Source organism: Schistocerca americana, chromosome 9 (genome assembly GCF_021461395.2).
Source record: "Schistocerca americana isolate TAMUIC-IGC-003095 chromosome 9, iqSchAmer2.1, whole genome shotgun sequence".
Lineage (NCBI taxonomy): Eukaryota > Metazoa > Arthropoda > Insecta > Orthoptera > Acrididae > Schistocerca > Schistocerca americana.
In genome coordinates, this window is record NC_060127.1 from 83622629 (window position 1) to 83641829 (window position 19201).

The window sequence follows — 19201 nt, forward strand, 5'->3', positions numbered from 1 at the left end:
CCAAAATTTCAAAAAATGTCCGACAGATGGCGCTTCATCTGATCAGAATAGCAATAATTAGCATAAATAATTAGCATAACAAAGTAGGACAAAGCAAAGATGATGTTCTTTACTGGAAATGCTCAATATCTCCACCATCATTCCTCAACAATAGCTGTAGTCGAGGAATAATGTTGTGAACCTCACTGTAAAGCATTTCCGGAGTTATGGTGAGCATTGGCGTCGGATGTTGGCTTTCAGCATCCCTAGAGATGTCGGTCGATCACGATACACTTGCGACTTCAGGTAACCCCAAGCCAATAATCGCACGGACTGAGGTCTGGGGTCCTGGGAGGCCAAGCATGACGAAAGCGGCGGCGGAACACACGATCATCACCAAACGACGCGCGCAAGAGATCTTTCACGCGTCTAGAAATATGGGGTGTTTTTTTTCTAATAAAACTCCATGTCATTCCAAGCATGTGTGTCAATTTTTACCTCTCTATCTACATTATTCCTTGGTTTATTAAGTTTTCAAATTTGTACTGACTTTTTGAACACCCGGTACTTCTGAATAACAGACCAGACAATGTGCGCGACTGTGCTCGCTGCGGACTGATGCATTCGATACCACATCGCCAACTCGCTACCCAACTGTTACATTTCACACTACTCTACACCACACGCTACGCTACAAATCTGTATCTCATCACATCTAAAGAACTCTTAATACCAGACCAGACACTGTGCGCGACTGACAGCCCACAGGGAACTTCTCTCCACTGCATTCGCTGCGGACTAACAGAAGTGTTAGATACCGCTTCCTCGACTCGCTACCAAATTGTCTTTCACACTGACCTAGACGGCTGGCTACGATATAGACCTGTATCGCATCTCATCTAAAGACCTCTTAACAGCATATCATACACTGTATGTGACTGGCAGACCAAGGGGAGCTTCGCTTCACTGTGCTCGCAGCTAACTGAAGCGTTCGATACCGCTTCGCCAACCCAACCTAGTTCACGGGGTGCGCTGCAGATCTCTCTCTCGCAATATCTAAATTCTTAATACCTGAGGGAGAGAGCGTTCACGGAGAGTTCGCCAGTTCTCCAGCGCTCACTATTCGCTCGTGCCTTTGAACAAGCTTTTACAGTAGAGGGAACGAAAGAGAAGTTTTAACACCGCGTTATCGTTTTTTGGAGACAATGATCAGCACAGAGGGTGCAACACGATACAGGTTGTTTCACCTGTACCAACCGCTGCTTTCTAATGCACCCCAACAGGTTACATATGGCCTACAAAAATCGCACACGAGATTCTCACGTTCTCTCGCTCGCTACACGCAAACCTCTAGTCTCTGTGCGCTGTACACCGCCCATCCCTTAGTGCAGCGCGTCCAGGAAAACTGTCACTTGCTCATTCTTGGTGGAGCCAGTGTGCTGTTTCTGTGGGTCCCTGCTCATATCGGTTTGACAGGAAACGAGGCTGCTGACGCTGCTGCCAAGGCTGCAGTCCTCATACCTCATACCTCAGCCCTCTAGTTCCTATATTCCCTCCGATGATCTCTGTATTGCCGTCTGTCAGGAGGTGGTGTCCCTTTGGAGTCGCCAATGGTCCTCCCTTCATGGGAATGAGCTCCGGCTTTTTAAGCCTCTCCCAGCGCCTTAGACGACCTCATTTTAACCAGGCTGCGTATTGGGCACTGTCTTTTTAGCCATCGTCATTTGATAAGTGGCGCTGCCCCATTACTTCGTACACATTGCGCCCAAGTTTTAACTGTCCGCCACTTCCTCACAGAATGCCCATTGAGCCATGCGTGGCTCGTGTTCGTGCCATATCTCATTTGAGATCCTGTTTTCACTGTACTACCACCTCGTTATGTTAATTTCAATTACTGGTGTCACTGAGTTGCCGCCTTCCCTGCCCGTGAGCGGCAGCAGCGGCGCTTATCGATATAATCCCAGGCGTATTATCTTTGCTGACTGCTATTACTTCCCGGTTGTCGTGTGTTCGGAGTTAGCGCGGATCTGCCTGTGGGTTTGGAGGCGCTAGCAGTGCAGTTCGAACCTGGCAGTGTTTGACTTAGGACGCGGCAGAAGTTCAGTCGGGACGCGGCTGCATTGAGGTCCGGACAGCCATGACTCGCCCGACGGTTGCCGACACATATCACTTGAGTGCGGACCACCTTGGTTGGTCGTGTATGTTGACCGGCGATCGCTTATGGGTTGCCAACATGTGCCGACTCGTGATTCGCCCTTCTTATTGCCCAGTCGCTGCCGTTAGTATTGTCTAGCCCTTCGTGCAAGTGTTCGTGAAACTGTATGTGTTGTGTCTAGACAAGACAGCCCAGACACAATGAGAGGAAGCCGAAAGGCACGCGCTAAGCCAAAGCAGGGTGCGTGAGGTCTGAAACAGGATACGTAATGAATGCTATAAAGAAAAGTACGTAGCTTCTGGAATACTTAACTTTAATCCATCCTTTTGGTACATCTGGAGATTGTGGCGATACAAGTGAGACTCTTTAGATACATGCAATGTTACTAATGGCGCCTTGCTAGGTCGTAGCCATTGACTTAGCTAAAGGCTATTGTAACTATTGGCTCGGCTAATGAGCAATGCTTCGTCCATGTAGTCGCTAGCAAAGTCGTCCGTACAACTGGGGCGAGTGCTAGTCCGTATCTCGAGACCTGCCTTGTGGTGGCGCTCGGTCTGCGATCGCACAGTGGCGACACGCGGGTCCGACATGTACTAATGGACCGCGGCCGATTTAAAACTACCACCTAGCAAGTGTGGTGTCTGGCGGTGACACCACAGTATGTAGCTTGTGATGTTCACTCCTCAGTTACTTTAGTGCCGTCTCCGTGCTGATGTGTGGAGTCGGTCGGTCTGTTGGCTTGGAGCAGCGAGGAAATCTCCACGGGGCGTAGTTTAGCCGGGCCTGCTGGCGGTCTCTATGCAGTGTCAGAGTGCGTGGGGCTGTTCCCATTGCTACGAAGTCCGTGTCTCACCGACTCTGGACACGAAAGTTTGGATTTAATTTATCAGCAATTCAAGACTGCTCACATTGTGCCATCTGGTTCTCGTTGTTGGCTGTTAGGACATTCCCGCGAGCAACAACATGTGTGTTTGAGTTGGCGAAGGTTTAGCCACCATCCGGTGGAGTCTAACTGTATTTGATTATTTTCAATTGAAGTGCACCAGCGGAATTTTCTGCTTTGTGGCCGTTAACCATCCGGTTACCTGCCCTGGCCGTTGACGTAAAATTTGGCAGTGTCATTTCCTCACCCTGATGTCGCTGTCCAGTACAGTGTGTAGTTTGACAGTTTAATGTATGATTGGTTGTGGACGTCCATGCCTTTTTTTGTGGCGGCGTTCGTAGCGACAAGCAATTCGCTGTAGAAACGGCTTACGAAGTCACCGCCACACTTTTAATAGCGAGCCGACCGGTCCGCTGGAACAGTGAACAGAAAGATGAAAACCCAAACACTCTGATTAAATAAAAGTCGGTACACATCTTTATTAACGAAGATACAGAAACACAATAGTGAACTCCGTGTCTACAGAAATCTGTCTAGTTCGAGTCGGAGCGGCTAGTTCAGCGTCGGCTGACGACAAACAACAACTCTGCTGCGATGAACACACAACTGACTAGCAAGTACACAATTCGGTGGCGAGTATACAACTGAGCGGCGAATACAGAACTGTCCTAGCGCTCGCGACTCCAGCGCTTAAGAAACCAGAATCCAGCGGTGGCGCGCGCAGACTTGCGGCGATTTCCTGTCTCGCTGGCGCTGCTTATGCGGACGGCGTCCGGACTTTGATGCTGCCAACCTTTTGGCAGCGGGCTCGGGTGGCATTACTGGCTAGGATATAACATTCCCCCCCTCCAAATCGCCGCACCGTCGTTGAGTAATGACGTGGCCAGCGTCGACGGCGGGGGAGGGGTCTGGCCGCAGGCGTAGCAGAAGAGACCGGGGCGGAGACTGTTGTCGGTGGCAGTCCCCGGTCCGCACCTCAGCATTAGCTGCGCGGGGCCTCGGGAAACACCGACTGAAAACCGAGGTCAGGGTGCACGCCTGTGACCACGGGCGCAGCTTCTGGTACTGGACGCGACGGGGCGTCGGGACCCACGAAGAGAGGCAGCGTCTCCTGACGCTGCGTCGACGGCTGCTGAGTGGGCGCCGGACAAGGCGCTGCGGTGTCAGACTCCTTGGGGGTGCCCAAGGAAAGCGGCTGCAGGACAGGCTGCACAGCCACCGCTTGGGAAGGCGGCCCGGCTGAGGGGTCGCGTCCATCAGCTCCGAAGGCGGTGGCGACTGAAGAGGGACCGCAGGCGCCGGAGCGACCACCTGGGGCGCTCCCGGATGAAGCTGCGCGGGAGGCATCAACGGGACGGGCTGTCGGCGTGGTAGCTGCGACGGCTGCTGCTGCTGCCCTGGGGGCGGCAGCGAAGTCGGAAGGCGCGGCTGGAACCCACCGCGGACCAAATCTGTGGACAAAGAACGAGCGGCAGAATCCGGGCGGCCAGCGCGGCGCAACTGGTTCTGATGCCTCCTGTGCACCCCAGTAGCACCTTGCACAGTATAAAAACCGCGACCCTGGACACTGATCACGGTACCACGTTCCCAACGACGGCGACCGTGATAAACTCTGAAAAAAACGGCGTCGTTGCGCTGAAAACGCGTGCGATTCGCAGAAGCGGCGGGTCGATCCGGGGGGTGCAACAACCGTAGTAGGGTGCGATGACGACGGCCGTGGAGAAGCTCCGCAGGCGAAGGGCCGTCGCGTGGCGTGGTCCGGTACGACGACAGGAACGTGATGAGGGCCTGCTGACGAGAGTGCGTAGCACGAAGGCGGTCCATATGATCCTTGAATGTGCGTACAAAACGTTCCGCTGCACCATTCGATTGAGGGTGGAACGGCGGAGTAGGAACATGGCGAATGCCATTGGCAGAACAAAAACTTTCAAATTCAGCAGAGGTAAATTGTGGACCATTGTCAGACACTAAAACTTCTGGAAGACCCTCAATACAAAAAATTGAAGTCAACGCCTGTATAGTTTGTGCAGACGTTGTAGACTGCATGGGCACAACAAACGGAAAATTACTAAATGCATCTATCACGATGAGCCAACGAGAATTCCAATATGGACCAGCGAAATCAATATGTACTCGCTGCCAGGGACCGGCAGGGCGTGCCCACTCAAAATAGCGTTGAGGCGGAGCAGCTTGGTGTTCGGCACACGTCGAACAATCTGTAGACATCTGCGTAATCTGTTTATCAATGCCGATCCATGTACAATGACGGCGGGCAAGCTGCTTGGTTCGGACCACTCCCCAATGACCTTGATGCAACAAGCCGAGGACCTTGGATTGGAGCACTTGGGGAACCACTACACGAAGCTGGTCATTCTCGGTGCGTAACAGCAAAACTCCGTGCGAAACAGACAACAGATGACGTTGCGGATAATAGCGACGAACCACAGGATCCGATATGTCCTTTGCCTTGGACGGCCAACCACGTTGAACAAAACGTAATAGTAAACTCAGATGAGGATCCGTAGCTGTCTCACGTGCCACCTGACGATAATCAATCGGAAAATCCCGGAGGGATTGATGCTCATCGGCGTCAATCTGATGGCAAGAGTCGTCAGAGGAATCGAAGACATCATCCGCAGCAATCGGCAATCTAGAAAGCGCGTCAGCGTTTGCATGCTGAGCTGTAGGGCGATACAGTATCTCATACTGGTATTGTGATAACAAAAGAGCCCAACGTTGTAGTCTCTGAACTGTCCGCTGAGGAACTGGTTTAGACGGATGAAACAGTGACGTCAGGGGCTTGTGATCTGTTACTAAATAGAATGGTCTACCATAGAGGTAGTGATGGAATTTTGTGACACCGAACACAATAGCCAACGCTTCCTTATCCAATTGGCTATAATTACACTGACCTTTGTTTAGCAATTTAGATGCGAACGCAATAGTACGTTCGGTGTTACCGACTCGGTGAGACAACACAGCACCGAGGCCGAAAGAAGAGGCATCACAAGCTAACACCAGAGGCTTGTTAGGTTCGTAATGGACCAGACAACGATCATTCAATAAAGCCTCTTTAAGCTGCTGAAAGGCTGATTGGCAATCAGCTGACCACACAAACGGAACATTCCTACGGCGGAGACGATGCAACGGTGCAGCAATCTGTGATGCATTAGGTATAAACCTAATATGTCAATTTGCCAAGAACTGCTTGCAATTCATGCAGATTGCGAGGGGCGGGCAAATCACGAATAGCTGCTAAATGTGACTGGGAGGGATGAATGCCTTGAGCATTAATAACATGTCCCAGATACTCCATCTCCGTAAGGAAAAATGAACATTTATCGATGTTGCAACGTAGGCCTGCCTGAGACAACACTGTAAACAAACACTCCAAATTACGGAAATGTTCAGCGGGCGTCCGACCGGACACAACAATATCGTCTAAATAATTGCAACACGATGGCACATTAGCCAGAAGTTGTGACAAAAAACGCTGAAAAACAGCTGGAGCTGACGCACAACCAAAAGGCAAACGCAGAAAACGGAACAACCCCAACGACGTGTTTATGACAAAATACTGTTGTGATTGCTCGTCGAGGGGCAATTGCAAATATGCTTCACGGAGATCAATTTTGGAAAAGAAACGAGCTTCCATCAGCTCGTCCGTTCTAGGCAAAGGAAAAGAATCAATGACAGTCTGAGGATTAACTGTCGACTTAAAATCAGCATACAAACGCAACTTGCCAGACGGTTTCTTTATAATAACTAAGGGAGAAGCCCACTGGCTCGCTGAAACGGGTTGAATAACACCGTTGTTTTGCCAACGACGAAGTTCATCTGCTACAGGTGCCCGGAGGGCGTGAGGCACTGGACGAGCACGAAAAAATCGAGGCTGAGCATTATCTTTTAACGTAATATGAGCGGCAAAGTTCGCAGCACAACCTAGTTCGTCTTTAAATATGTCACTGTATTGTTTACACAAATCGGTTATGCTGTCTTGAGGAACAACAACAGAATTAATTTGCAACACATTGTCTTGGATAGACAGGGCAAACAAGTCAAAACAGTCTAATCCGACAATGTTTACACTGTCTGTAGCGCGGAGCACTGTGAATGAAACTGTTTTTGTATTGCCACGGAATGTGGCTGGCACGCTACATACACCTAACACAGGAATTTGTTCTCCACTATAAGTAGCCAAAGAATGTTTTGCCGCTGAAAGTTTAGGGCGGCCGATAGCCGCATACGTAGCACTATTTATGAGAGTCACAGACGCACCAGTGTCTAATTGAAAGTTGAAGGTCTTATCCTGGATGCGTAGCTTCACAAATAGTTTATTACACTGTCTCTGGATCGGTGCAGTGGAGGCGGAAGACACAAAATCAGCGCGTTTAGCGCGTGTTCGCTGCTTAGGACAACTCGTGGGTTGGGCGGGTGGAACAACAACTCCCGCTTCACTTGCAGTCTGTACATTACTTTTTACAGCGTTTGAATTACGCCTGGGTCGCATAGCAGAGGGCTGGGTGGGTGGCTTATTGCGAACAAGTTTATTACCCACACGAACCGTGAAAGAGTCTTTAAACGCGACCTTCTGGGCGGGCTGGCTTTGAAGAACATGAATATCCATGGGCTGGGCAGCACTAGAATTGTTCTTGCGTTTACGCAAACTAACAGTCTGGATGTGTCCTTTCCTTTGACAAAAGTGACAAACCGCGTTTCTCAACGGGCAACGTTCACGAGGATGAGCAAGAACACACTTAGGGCAAGACTTAACTCTATCATTTTGCACACGCGGCTGACGAATGTGTTTAACATGACGCGACCGGCTAGTGTTTACAGTCTGACTCTGCCGGTGGGGCCGCGGGCGTGACATAACTTGCTTAGCACAGGCAATTTGAGAAATACATGGCTGATCTAACTCACACTCAGCATAGTCAAAAGTATCTTGGGCTTCAATGATGTTCATCACAGTCTCTAATGACGGGTCAGGCAACTTTAAGATATCAGCACGAATACGAGAATCTGCAATGTTTTGAGTAATAGCGTCTCGTAACATGACATCACTGTAGGAAGCTCCACACACACAATTAAATCGGCACTGACGGGTGAGGCCCCGTAAATCTGTTAACCACTGTTTATTAGATTGATGTGGCAGTTTCTTTAATCTGAAGAACTTGAATCTGGCTGCTGCCACATGAACTCGCGACTCGAAATACTCAGCAAGCTTGTTAACAACAACGTCATAGTCTAAAGCTTCTGGCTTGGATTCCGGGAACAACTTACAAAGTAGTCGATAGACTTCCACGCCTGCAGTGGAAATTAAATAAAGCTGCCGCTCAGTACCCGTGATTTTGTAGACTGTCATGTGCGCCTGCAACTGCGCGAAATATTCTCGCCATTCTTCTCTTGATGCATCAAAAGCACGGAAAGGTGGTGCTGCCTGTGCTTGTTCCTTTTGTGTTGGAGGATTAGCCGCTTGTTTGGCGATTGCTTCCACCAGACTTTGTATTTGCTGACTCTGTAGCAAGATCAACTGTTGTAATTCGGCAGACATAGTGAACGCAAATTAAACCAGCCCCCAAAATTTTATCGCTATAATTAGTATAACCAGAAACAAGTTGAACCAGCCCTGCACACGAGTTCGGAAGCCCTCGTCGCCAGTTTTGTGGCGGCGTTCGTAGCGACAAGCAATTCGCTGTAGAAACGGCTTACGAAGTCACCGCCACACTTTTAATAGCGGGCCGACCGATCCGCTGGAACAGTGAACAGAAAGATGAAAACCCAAACACTCTGATTAAATAAAAGTCGGTACTTATCTTTATTAACGAAGATACAGAAACACAGTAGTGAACTGTGTGTCTGCAGAAATCTGTCTAGTTCGAGTCGGAGCGGCTAGGTCAGCGTCGGCTGACGACAAACAACAACTCTGCTGCGATGAACACACAACTGACTAGCAAGTACACAATTCGGTGGCGAGTATACAACTGAGCGGCGAATACAGAACTGTCCTAGCGCTCGCGACTCCAGCGCTTAAGAAACCAGAAGCCAGCGGTGGCGCGCGCAGACTTGCGGCGATTTCCTGTCTCGCTGGCGCTGCTTATGCGGACGGCGTCCGGACTTTGATGCTGCCAACCTTTTGGCAGCGGGCTCGGGTGGCATTACTGGCTAGGATATAACACCTTTTACGTTTGCATTGACCCCCTGTTTGTGTGCTGGTAGAGTGGAGCGCATGTTATCTTGTCGAGGGTCCGTTGTCTGTCTGTTGGTTGGGTTGTCGTCGGATCGAGAATGGTTGGGCCGACTGCCTGTCTCAGTGAAAGTTAGTATTTCAAGTGCTGGCCGAACCCTGAAACTTCTGAGCGCCTGTTAGCTGCACTGGATTTTCTTGTTTTCTGTTGTGTATTTGTATGGCTCATAGCCGATGGTTTTGAATTAAAGTTGAATTGTTTTTAGTGGTGTTTTAAGTCATTGGCCTTCAGCCACTTTTAAAGTGCTACTTCGAGATGAAGAGGTTGGCAAAGGAAGGGAATTTGTAGCGGGCCGTATTAAAGTAGTAGACTGATGACTAAAAGATCTTACCCACAGCCATCATTCACCCCCACTATACATGGCCCGTGGTACACTACAGTTGCCTCGTCCCCGGCTTTTTTTGGATAGCGTCATTTTGTCATGCACGGTGTAGTCTAACCACGGCACCTCGCGAACGTTTCTCAAACGTAACTGTTTCGGAAATGGTACTACCCTTGGCACAAAAGCCAGTAATCATACCCTGTTTGGTGTCAGGTACGCTGGCTCTAATCCCCCATTGTGACCACGACTGTACTGTTTTTCGTGTTTCCCCGACACACTTTATATGTGTTTCTAAGAGTTGCCACTTGCCATCTGTGAGTGGTTACTGCACATTGCCGTCGAACGTGGGCGATAATCACATTAATGTGACCCTACCGTGTAAGTAGAGTCATATTGTCAGATAATTGGATAAGAATTACAGTTAATAAAGGGGCAACGGAAAAAAGTAATACGAGAATTGAGACGAAATGCGAAGGTTGTTCAACTGAAGGTAATGCAACAGTGACAGAGGCTGTGGAGCTACGGAAAAGAGAAATCCTACGCAAAGAAATGATGTTCGGGGTGAAGCTTAGGAGAAGAATCTGTAGGATTTAGTTAGTTAGAATAACATCTAGATATAAAACTTCAACTTTTTTTGTTTTCCCTCAATGTATAAATCAAAGATTTGCACCACAATTGAGAAAAGAAGGAAAAAGTTCAGAGTGATCTAATGGAATATGAGGAAGCTAAGGGGTTCAAGTGAGGAAGGAGGAGGCTTCAGAATAGAAAGGAAGGGTTCAGTTTCGTATAACAACCTGACGTTGCAAAGGAAGGCAGAGGAATGGGATGCAAAATCTTCAATCGACTTCCTAATTGTAGAAACCCATCGTTTGTCTGTACACAGCATGATCCCGTGAGGATGTTACGAACTTTCAGCAATGATGGAGAAGGGTAAATGTATCAATTCGAGGCAAGGGACCCTGGTCCGGAAATTCAGAGTTGAATGCTATAAACCAAAATCGTTCAGAGATCTCTGAAAGATCAGTGATTCCAGTGGATCACTAACCAATAATGAAGAATTCCTTTTAGAAATACAGCACGAGAAGCAACCCTGAATAAACATTACTTGAAAATATACTTGGATCACAAGAACTGCAAATGGATCCACGAACGAATTGCATGGCTAGGGTCTTCAACATGGCAGCAATCTCACCCAGTTGTACTAAACGGCGCCCACCTTCCACTGGAATGTCGCACCAAGGCAGGCACCTGAAGCAAATACAAAATATTCCTCATTCGAAGCGTGCTGATACAACTTTCAAACCGGCGATCTATTACCAGGGTTAGTTCCACACAGTCTTCTTACCGTTCATGGGTAGTCATCCAGCTTCTCGAGAAAATAAGACTATTTATATATTATTCCTGTTAAGTATAGACTTTAAAAGCAAGTGAAGACGTATGTGTGAAGTTTTCTGCTCCAGGTAACCCACCTCTATACAGGCACATCAAGACAGCAAGACCATCAGTTGCAGAAATATCACCAGTAATCCACTATTGAGTTGATACATGTCCCATACTTTCATTCGATACATGACATCTTTTCTTTATTGCGGGCCAATAGAAGTAAGTCCAGTGCTGTCATAGATAGTGAATGAGGTGGCAGGGGAATTGGGCTACACCGTCTCAGTCGCTCATGTGGAAACGTTTCATTCAGTAACACACGAACATGATGTCCCCAGTATCTTACTGGAAAATGGTGGCTGCCTGAAGTTAATGTAGCCACTGCTTTTATACATCACGTCAAAAAGTAAAGGTGAACATCTGGAGTTACTGATGTCTTGCCAAATATAAACTGGCGCATGATTTGATTACATATCATCCAAACTAGAGCGGCAAAACTGCTGTACGCTACTGTAGACTATCATGAGTCAGTGTAGACTACCGTAGTTGTCCTAGTCCCCTCGGTCAGTTAAGATCTCAACCGCATTACCTATATGTTGGGAGTGTTGCGTACCTATCAGGCGTTACCTCACTTTGATCCCTTTGTTTGCGCATGCGTCAGTAACTCAGTAAAACGCCTAGACAGCGGATGTGGGTTAACCGCCTAGAATTTGAGTGACGGAATAGAAAGGGTTGCGTAACCTACGGCATATTATTATTCTACATAGTTGTCCTCCTGTCTGTTACTTAAAAGTAAACAGTATTTGTAGCAAATTTAAAACTCAATATTTCATTCAGGTTTCATTGAAAAACTGATTGGTAACATGAAACAGAGATATGTCGTAGTAAAAATAAAAAAAAAATACAAGTTTATCACAAAGCGCTAGAAAACGCAATTTCCTAAAGAAGGGTAGAAAAAGAAAAAAATTATCAAACATTGCTTCAAAACTTCGTCGAGGTTATATGAAACATGTTTTTGTTATTCATAAACAAGTATCGCACTTATAAATAATAAGAGGTAACTCTTGCTTTTGATCATACGAAGAACGTTCTATTGAGTACCATATAACAATGATTATATATATATATATATATATATATATATATACACTTGCATCAAATTTGCTTTAGTTACATAAAATTACAGGAGTTGCGATCAAGTAATTTTTGTTAGTTGTGAAATGAAATTTATATTTTTTAATGATACAAACCACACAATGGAATAACACAGAACGATGTGAGGCTCTAATATGTGGAAACACACAAACGAACACACAGAAGACCACGGGAAGTCGTCGGCTCCCAATTTCTCTCTCGCGCATTCATTTACGTTTGTTATCCTACCAATGCTACGAAGACAACAGGCAATTCTATCACGTACTCTGTCATTTATGTACTGTACCAAACCAACAGAACCTTAGTTTTGGTACAGTGCAACTCTAATCCCAACACATCACATTCGCATTTTCACAACCTGGCTGTAGTTGTCTAGTCACATGGGGGTTTTTGATCACCAGATTCTCAATCTTTATAGTCAGTTAGCTTGAAAGACGAGAGATTGTCTTGTCGGTGAAACAAACTTGCGCGAGAGACGTTTCACCCATAACTACAAACTCGTTTTATGTTCGTTTACCATTTTCTTTCAATGCCTTTAATAATAGCACTTCGCAAATGCAAATTTAGGTGTATTGCTTTTTGCACTGGTAAAAGCGAGAGCTGTAGGTATTTGACAGGCAGTAGGTGAAGGTTCTCTGTGAATATTATCGAAGGCACGCTTTACGCGACCATTGTTTTCCCGAGATGTTCTTGGTTGTCTCCTCAGCTTGCCTTTATAAATTGTTTGCACATTTCACGAACTGATGACGTGGCGATGGATCTCTTCCCTACTTATTTTTGAACCTCCGCTGAGCCTGCAGTTCCGACTTCGTTTCAGTAAACCCATGATGCACATTTTGTTTTCTCTTGAAGAAAAACTATTTTGTATGGACTTAGTTTCAAAGTATTTCGTCTACTTACAACGTACCAAAAATCCACGACTACATTATGATTAAAATTTTTGAAAAACCACTGAGTGCAAATCACAAATCTGATAACAATTTATCATCAGTTGCTATCTTTAAATGGTAAAAACGTTTTGTCGACGCCATGTCCTTTTTACTTCTCTGGGTTCCACTATAAGCGATACCCTTAGAGCTTTTCACCCACGAAAGCTATATCACGAATAATTGATGTGATGTAAATTTGTGAACCACGTGCCGCAAACATTCTCCTAACTAATGCGTAGTACATTTGCATCCAGCGTTAGTTATGCACTGTTACCATACTACAGTGCTACACTCCCTTGCTACCTATACTAATAATAAATCAGTAAGACCGTCGAAGTGTCTGTGTCTTCGGACACTCTAATCTCAGCAACTTCCAGAAGAATTTTCATGCGATTTTCGTTGATAACTCGAGAAGTCCATTTTGAAAAATGAAGAAAACAGCAGGATATTTGCTTCATCCACACTTTCGTTTGGGGTACGCGACCGTTTTCGGAACACTTACAGTTCCATCATCTGCAAAAAAAAAAAAAAAAACACTTAGTCATCTGAAGTCATCCCTCCCTCCAATGTTGTCATGCAACCAAAGGTCCAGTGTCAAAAGAGTGAAACGGACAAAAATCCATAACAGCCGTTCCCTCGTGCTGCGTGACAGGGAATACAAACAGGAAAAGTAATCTATTTATTTATTAATTTTTTTTCTTACACCCGGCATTGGAACTGGAACTGTTCCGAAACGGGTCATGTACCCCAAAGAAGCAACTGACCTGCGGTTTTCTTCTTTTTTCAAAGTAAAAAATATTCATACATTTTATAAAAATATGTGTGTACGTTTCTCATGTCCTCCGAAACCGCTGGATGGATTTAATATTCATCAATTTTTTAGAATGGGGGCCCTTAGTGATTTGCAACTAATTTAGTACAAAATTTCAAATCTTTACGAAACATTTCTCGCTAACAACTCCGACAAAATGATGAAAGGAAAAAAAGTTTACCGCTGAGTACATTTTCGCTGTTCGTGCAGTAAAACTGTCGCATCAGGCACGACGTCGTTACGTCTACCTTTATTGCTCCTTTGGTATTAATTATATACAAAGACATTTGGCATACAATACCCACGTATGCTGCTGAACGTACATAAAAAATTTTATTATTGTACGACACTTAGTTCTGGAGATATGAGGGAAGGAGGAGATGGATAGAGATAAGGGGTGGAGGGGATGGGTAGAGGGAGGAGAGGGAAACAGGGAAAGAAAGAGAGAGAGAGAGAGGGGGGATAGGAGGTAGGAGATGGACAGAGATGGGGACAGACAGGCGGGATAAAGAGATGGACAGAGAGAGGGTAGAGGAGATGAAGAGAGAGAGGGCTAAAAGAAGATGGATAGAGGGAATGGGAGGAAGAGATGGTCAGAGAGAGGGATGAGGACGAGGTGGACAGGGAGAGGGAAGGAGGTGGAAGCTGAAAGGAAGAATGAGGAGATAGAGGGGAAGGAGGAGATGGACTAATAGAATTGAAATAAATACATATCAGCGCAACACTGCGTACTCAGGTAGTCTACATTAATCCTACTGGGTTCTGCGGTGACTTCCCTGGAATCTTCTAAGGAGTGCGTGACTTTTCGTTTCTCCTTCCAATCGTACAATATTGTTAGTGTCGAATCAATCGCAGGATTTGAAAGCTACAGTGTTCGATGAGTAGATAAAATAACGCACGTAATTATCTGTGTATATTCTCCTTAGCTGAAGGAAGATTTAATGACTGTTGAATGCCACGGGCCTAATTTCATTTGATGAATAGATAAAGCGGAAGAGAAGGTGATGAAAGTGGAAAGGGGAAAAGATGATTCATAAAAATACATCAAACGTAGATGACACAAGTGGAGAAACATTTCTTTAATATCAAGGATCTACTGCTGTCAAATACTGTTAGCGAACTATGAAAGAGGTTTCTGAGGTTGTAAATTTGATGGTATTGATTTGTAGGCTATGAAAAAAGTGGGGGAAAGAAGAACTGAAAATGTTTAGAATGTGGCACTACAGAATATATCCTTGTTCTTCTTATTATTATTATTATTATTTTATTTTTATTTTTTTCTCAGACGTTGTGTCTGGTCAAAAATGGAAAGTGACGCGGACCTTGATCAAGCGTGACTTCCTTTTAACTGTACGGTATATGTAATATTGCACTTAGGAACTTTCGGGTAATTGAACATGTATCAATAATTACGGATTTCTGTAGTTGTATATATAAGTTTGGATGTAGCTGTATTGCATTGATGTACTGGTGGATATTGTGTGGTATGACTCCTGTAGTTGATAGTATAATCGGTATAACGTCAACTTTATCCTGATGCCACATGTCCTTGACTTCCTCAGCCAGTTGGATGTATTTTTCAATTTTTTCTCCTTTTTTCTTTTGTATATTTATTGTATTGGGTATGGATATTTCGATTAGTTTTTATTGGTGAGTATGATGTCAGGTTTGTTATGTGGTGTTGTTTCATCTGTTACAATGGTTCTGTTCCCGTATAATTTGTATTCATCGTTCTCCAGTAGATTTTGTGGTGCATACTTGTATGTGGGAACGTGTTGTTTTACAAGTTTATGTTGTAAGGCAAGCTGTTGATGTATTATTTTTGCTGCATTGTCATGTCTTCTGGGGTATTCTGTATTTGCTAATATTGTACATCCTCTTGTGATGTGATCTACTGTTTCTATTTGTTGTTTGCAAAGTCTGCATTTATCTGTTGTGTATTGGGATCTTTAATAATATGTTAGCTGTAATATCTGGTGTTTATTGTTTGATCCTGTATTGCAATCATGAATCCTTCCGTCTCACTGTATACATTGCCTTTTCTTAGCCATGTGTTGGATGCGTCTTGATCGATGTGTGGCTGTGTTAGATGATACGGGTGCTTGCCATGTAGTGTTTTCTTTTTCCAATTTACTTTCTTCGTATCTGTTGATGTTATGTGATCTAAAGGGTTGTAGAAGTGGTTATGAAATTGCAGTGGTGTAGCCGATGTATTTATATGAGTGATTGCTTTGTGTATTTTGCTAGTTTCTGCTCGTTCTAGAAAGAATTTCCTTAAATTGTCTACCTGTCCATAATGTAGGTTTTTTATGTCGATAAACCCCCTTCCTCCTTCCTTTCTGCTTAATGTGAATCTTTCTGTTGCTGAATGTATGTGATGTATTCTATATTTGTGGCATTGTGATCATGTAAGTGTATTGAGTGCTTCTAGGTCTGTGTTACTCCATTTCACTACTCCAAATGGGTAGGTCAATATTGGTATAGCATAAGTATCTATAGCTTTTGCCTTGTTTCTTGCTGTCAATTCTGTTTTCAGTATTTTTGTTAGTCTTTGTCTATATTTTTCTTTTAGTTCTTCTTTGATATTTGTATTATCTATTCCTATTTTTTGTCTGTATCCTAGATATTTGTAGGTATCTGTTTTTTCCATCGTTTCTATGCAGTCGCTGTGGTTATCCAATATGTAATCTTCTTGTTTAGTGTGTTTTCCCTTGACTATGCTATTTTTCTTACATTTGTCTGTTCCAAAAGCCATAATTATATCATTGCTGAATACATCTGCTATCTTTAGTAATTGGTTGAGTTGTTGATTTGTTGCTGCCAGTAGTTTTAGATCATTCATGTATAGCAAATGTGTGATTTTGTGTGGGTACGTTCCAGTAATATTGTATCCATAATTTGTTTTATTTAGCATGTTGGATAGTGGGTTCAGAGCAAGGCAGAACCAGAAAAGACTTATGAGTCTCCTTGGTATATTCCACGCTCAATTATTATTATTATCATTATCATCCATTTTATTTAACCCTTTCGGTCACGAATTAATTTTTCTTGGAAAAAAAAATCATGGCGTTGCTATCCAGTTCTTCGAATTAAATTATGATTTTTCTAATGTATAAAATATTCCGAGGTGCCCCCAAGGGGGGGAATACAACGCGTCCCCGAATGAGGACAGTGTTCAAGTGGGTGCAGTATAAGTCGAAATGTCATAGTATTTTATTCGATTTTATTTCACCAAAATATATAAATTACGCAAAGATTACTTAACGATTATATACATAAACTATGGTTTTACACTTTTGATGAATGATAATCAAAGAAACAATTTTTTTCTATCCAGACATAAGTGAATGTTACATTTTACGCAATAAAATTTGGTTTTTCCTTTGCAACCCGGTTTCTTTACCTATGAAATGTTTTGTCACAATGTTGTCCAGAACATCAGCTTCTGGACGAACTTCCACATTCGCTCGTTCTGAAGTACCTGGAGATGGAACGCAATCTTTTCCTGGCAGCTGGCTTATCTATTTTTGCCAGTACTTTGGCCACACTTGCCGTAAAGTTAAGCAAATCAAGGGTGTTAGTTTTTGGAACACCTAATTCTGATGGTAAGGGGATCTCCAGAGCCTCTAATAAAAAATGCTATTACAAAAAGAAAAACTCTTAGAAATCGATCATCTTAGTAGTCCATATGAAAAAGCAATTAAATTCATATTACGTCGATTTTGAGGCGGGCACACGCCGTATGGATTTTTTCAGCACCTACGTGATGGAATACAGCCTGTTTTGCAACCTGAAACATAAACTGTTGAAAATGGCTGTCGAAAGTCGTGTTTGGTTTCAAAAGTAGCTAACTGCATGTTTTCTTCGGTTTCAAAGCCCGCTAAATGCCCAATAGGCGTGGCTGTTGCCCTGCCAGGTCCAGATGCAAAGCACGAGAACAGACATCAGACTTACCAATCTGGACATTCAGAGCTACCTTTCAGTCTGCTACGATTAGAATGGATACTTTTCTTCAGCTTTAGGCTGGCTGCGTTGTGGCATGTTCGTAAGAAAGAATAACATTCTCGCTGCCAATGCATTGTCGTTTGGATGGGAGGATGGTTACGTGGTTCTCACCGTCACTTACCATGCAGTTAGCGAGCTTTGCGTTTAGGCTACTCAACTTACAATATACCGTATGATATGAAACGTCTAACATTACCTCCATGATTGTCCACTTGTTCAAAATTATTGCCAGGATCATCGGATAAACCGTCAATTTTAGATTAATTAAGGAGCTCTACAACTTTTTCTTCTTCTGTAAGTGGCCTTCGTCTGTATTGGACTCCGGGCATTGTGAAATATCCGTAAGATGAGTAAAAATACAGCGAAATGATGTCATAAATTTCTATGCTGTAATAACCTTTCAATCACAATGTCCTCATTTAGAGACATGTATAAAGTTATAAATATGTCGTTTACCTTTCGTTCTGAAGAATGCACCTTTCTACGCACAAATAAATTTATTTACCTAAACTCAGAAGACATTAATCGGTTGATGGGAGGTACAGTTTACTGGGAAGCGTCTGCGTGACTGTGCACATTCAATTTTGTTTTGTGGTACCAAACATTGACAGGAGATTTCGACACTGTTCTCAAATAAACTCTCTGCTTGTGACAATATGAGGACAACAATCGCAAATGGTAAAAATTAAAGAATTTCAATACACTCAGCATTTATTTAGTATTTCCTTATGAGGATGCCATGACCGAAAGGGTTAATAAGTGCGTTCCTCAATCAGTAAATGAAAATAAGAAAATTGAATAGGGAATTAAAGTTGAAAGAGAGGGAATAAAAACTTTATCGTTATCTGCGATAAAAGTCGAAGGACTGTAAAAAAAAAACATTCAACTGAAGGCGCTCGTAAGAAAAGTACTCCTGTTCACTATAACATTTAGCGATGAATGTAAACAGCGTCACTTTCCTGCGCCCAAAATACGTACTCTGTACTTCAAAAAGTAAAGACACTTAATACACAGAGAACGAAAATTATAATAAAATAACCCAGTTTAAAGAGTTGGGTAAGTAACGTCGTACCACAGAGAATCTCTTTGAAATGACTTCGAGAACGGCAATGGCGTATCACTGATCAGAAGAAGGCGAGATTGAACGCCTGCACAGCCTTGTTTATGCAACATGCAGTGCAGCTAGCTCGTGCAGGTGAGTCGAAGTGTAAGGGGTGGTCACGAAGGCTCTACTAACATTTCACGATTCAAAGTTATTCACTAATCGTGGATTACAGTGATGATGATGATGATGATGATGATGATGATCATGATCATGATCAACACTGACAAAC

General features: G+C 44.2%; 1 protein-coding gene across 1 annotated transcript in view; it reads right to left on the reverse strand.

Annotated features, from left to right (window-relative positions):
- Positions 1-19201, reverse strand: part of LOC124550681 (angiomotin-like) — a 77035-nt gene that overhangs the window by 21506 nt on the left and 36328 nt on the right. The window contains exon 2 of the mRNA XM_047125406.1: positions 4054-4468. Coding sequence (XP_046981362.1) covers positions 4054-4468 — 415 coding nt within the window. The remainder of the gene's footprint in view (positions 1-4053; positions 4469-19201) is intronic.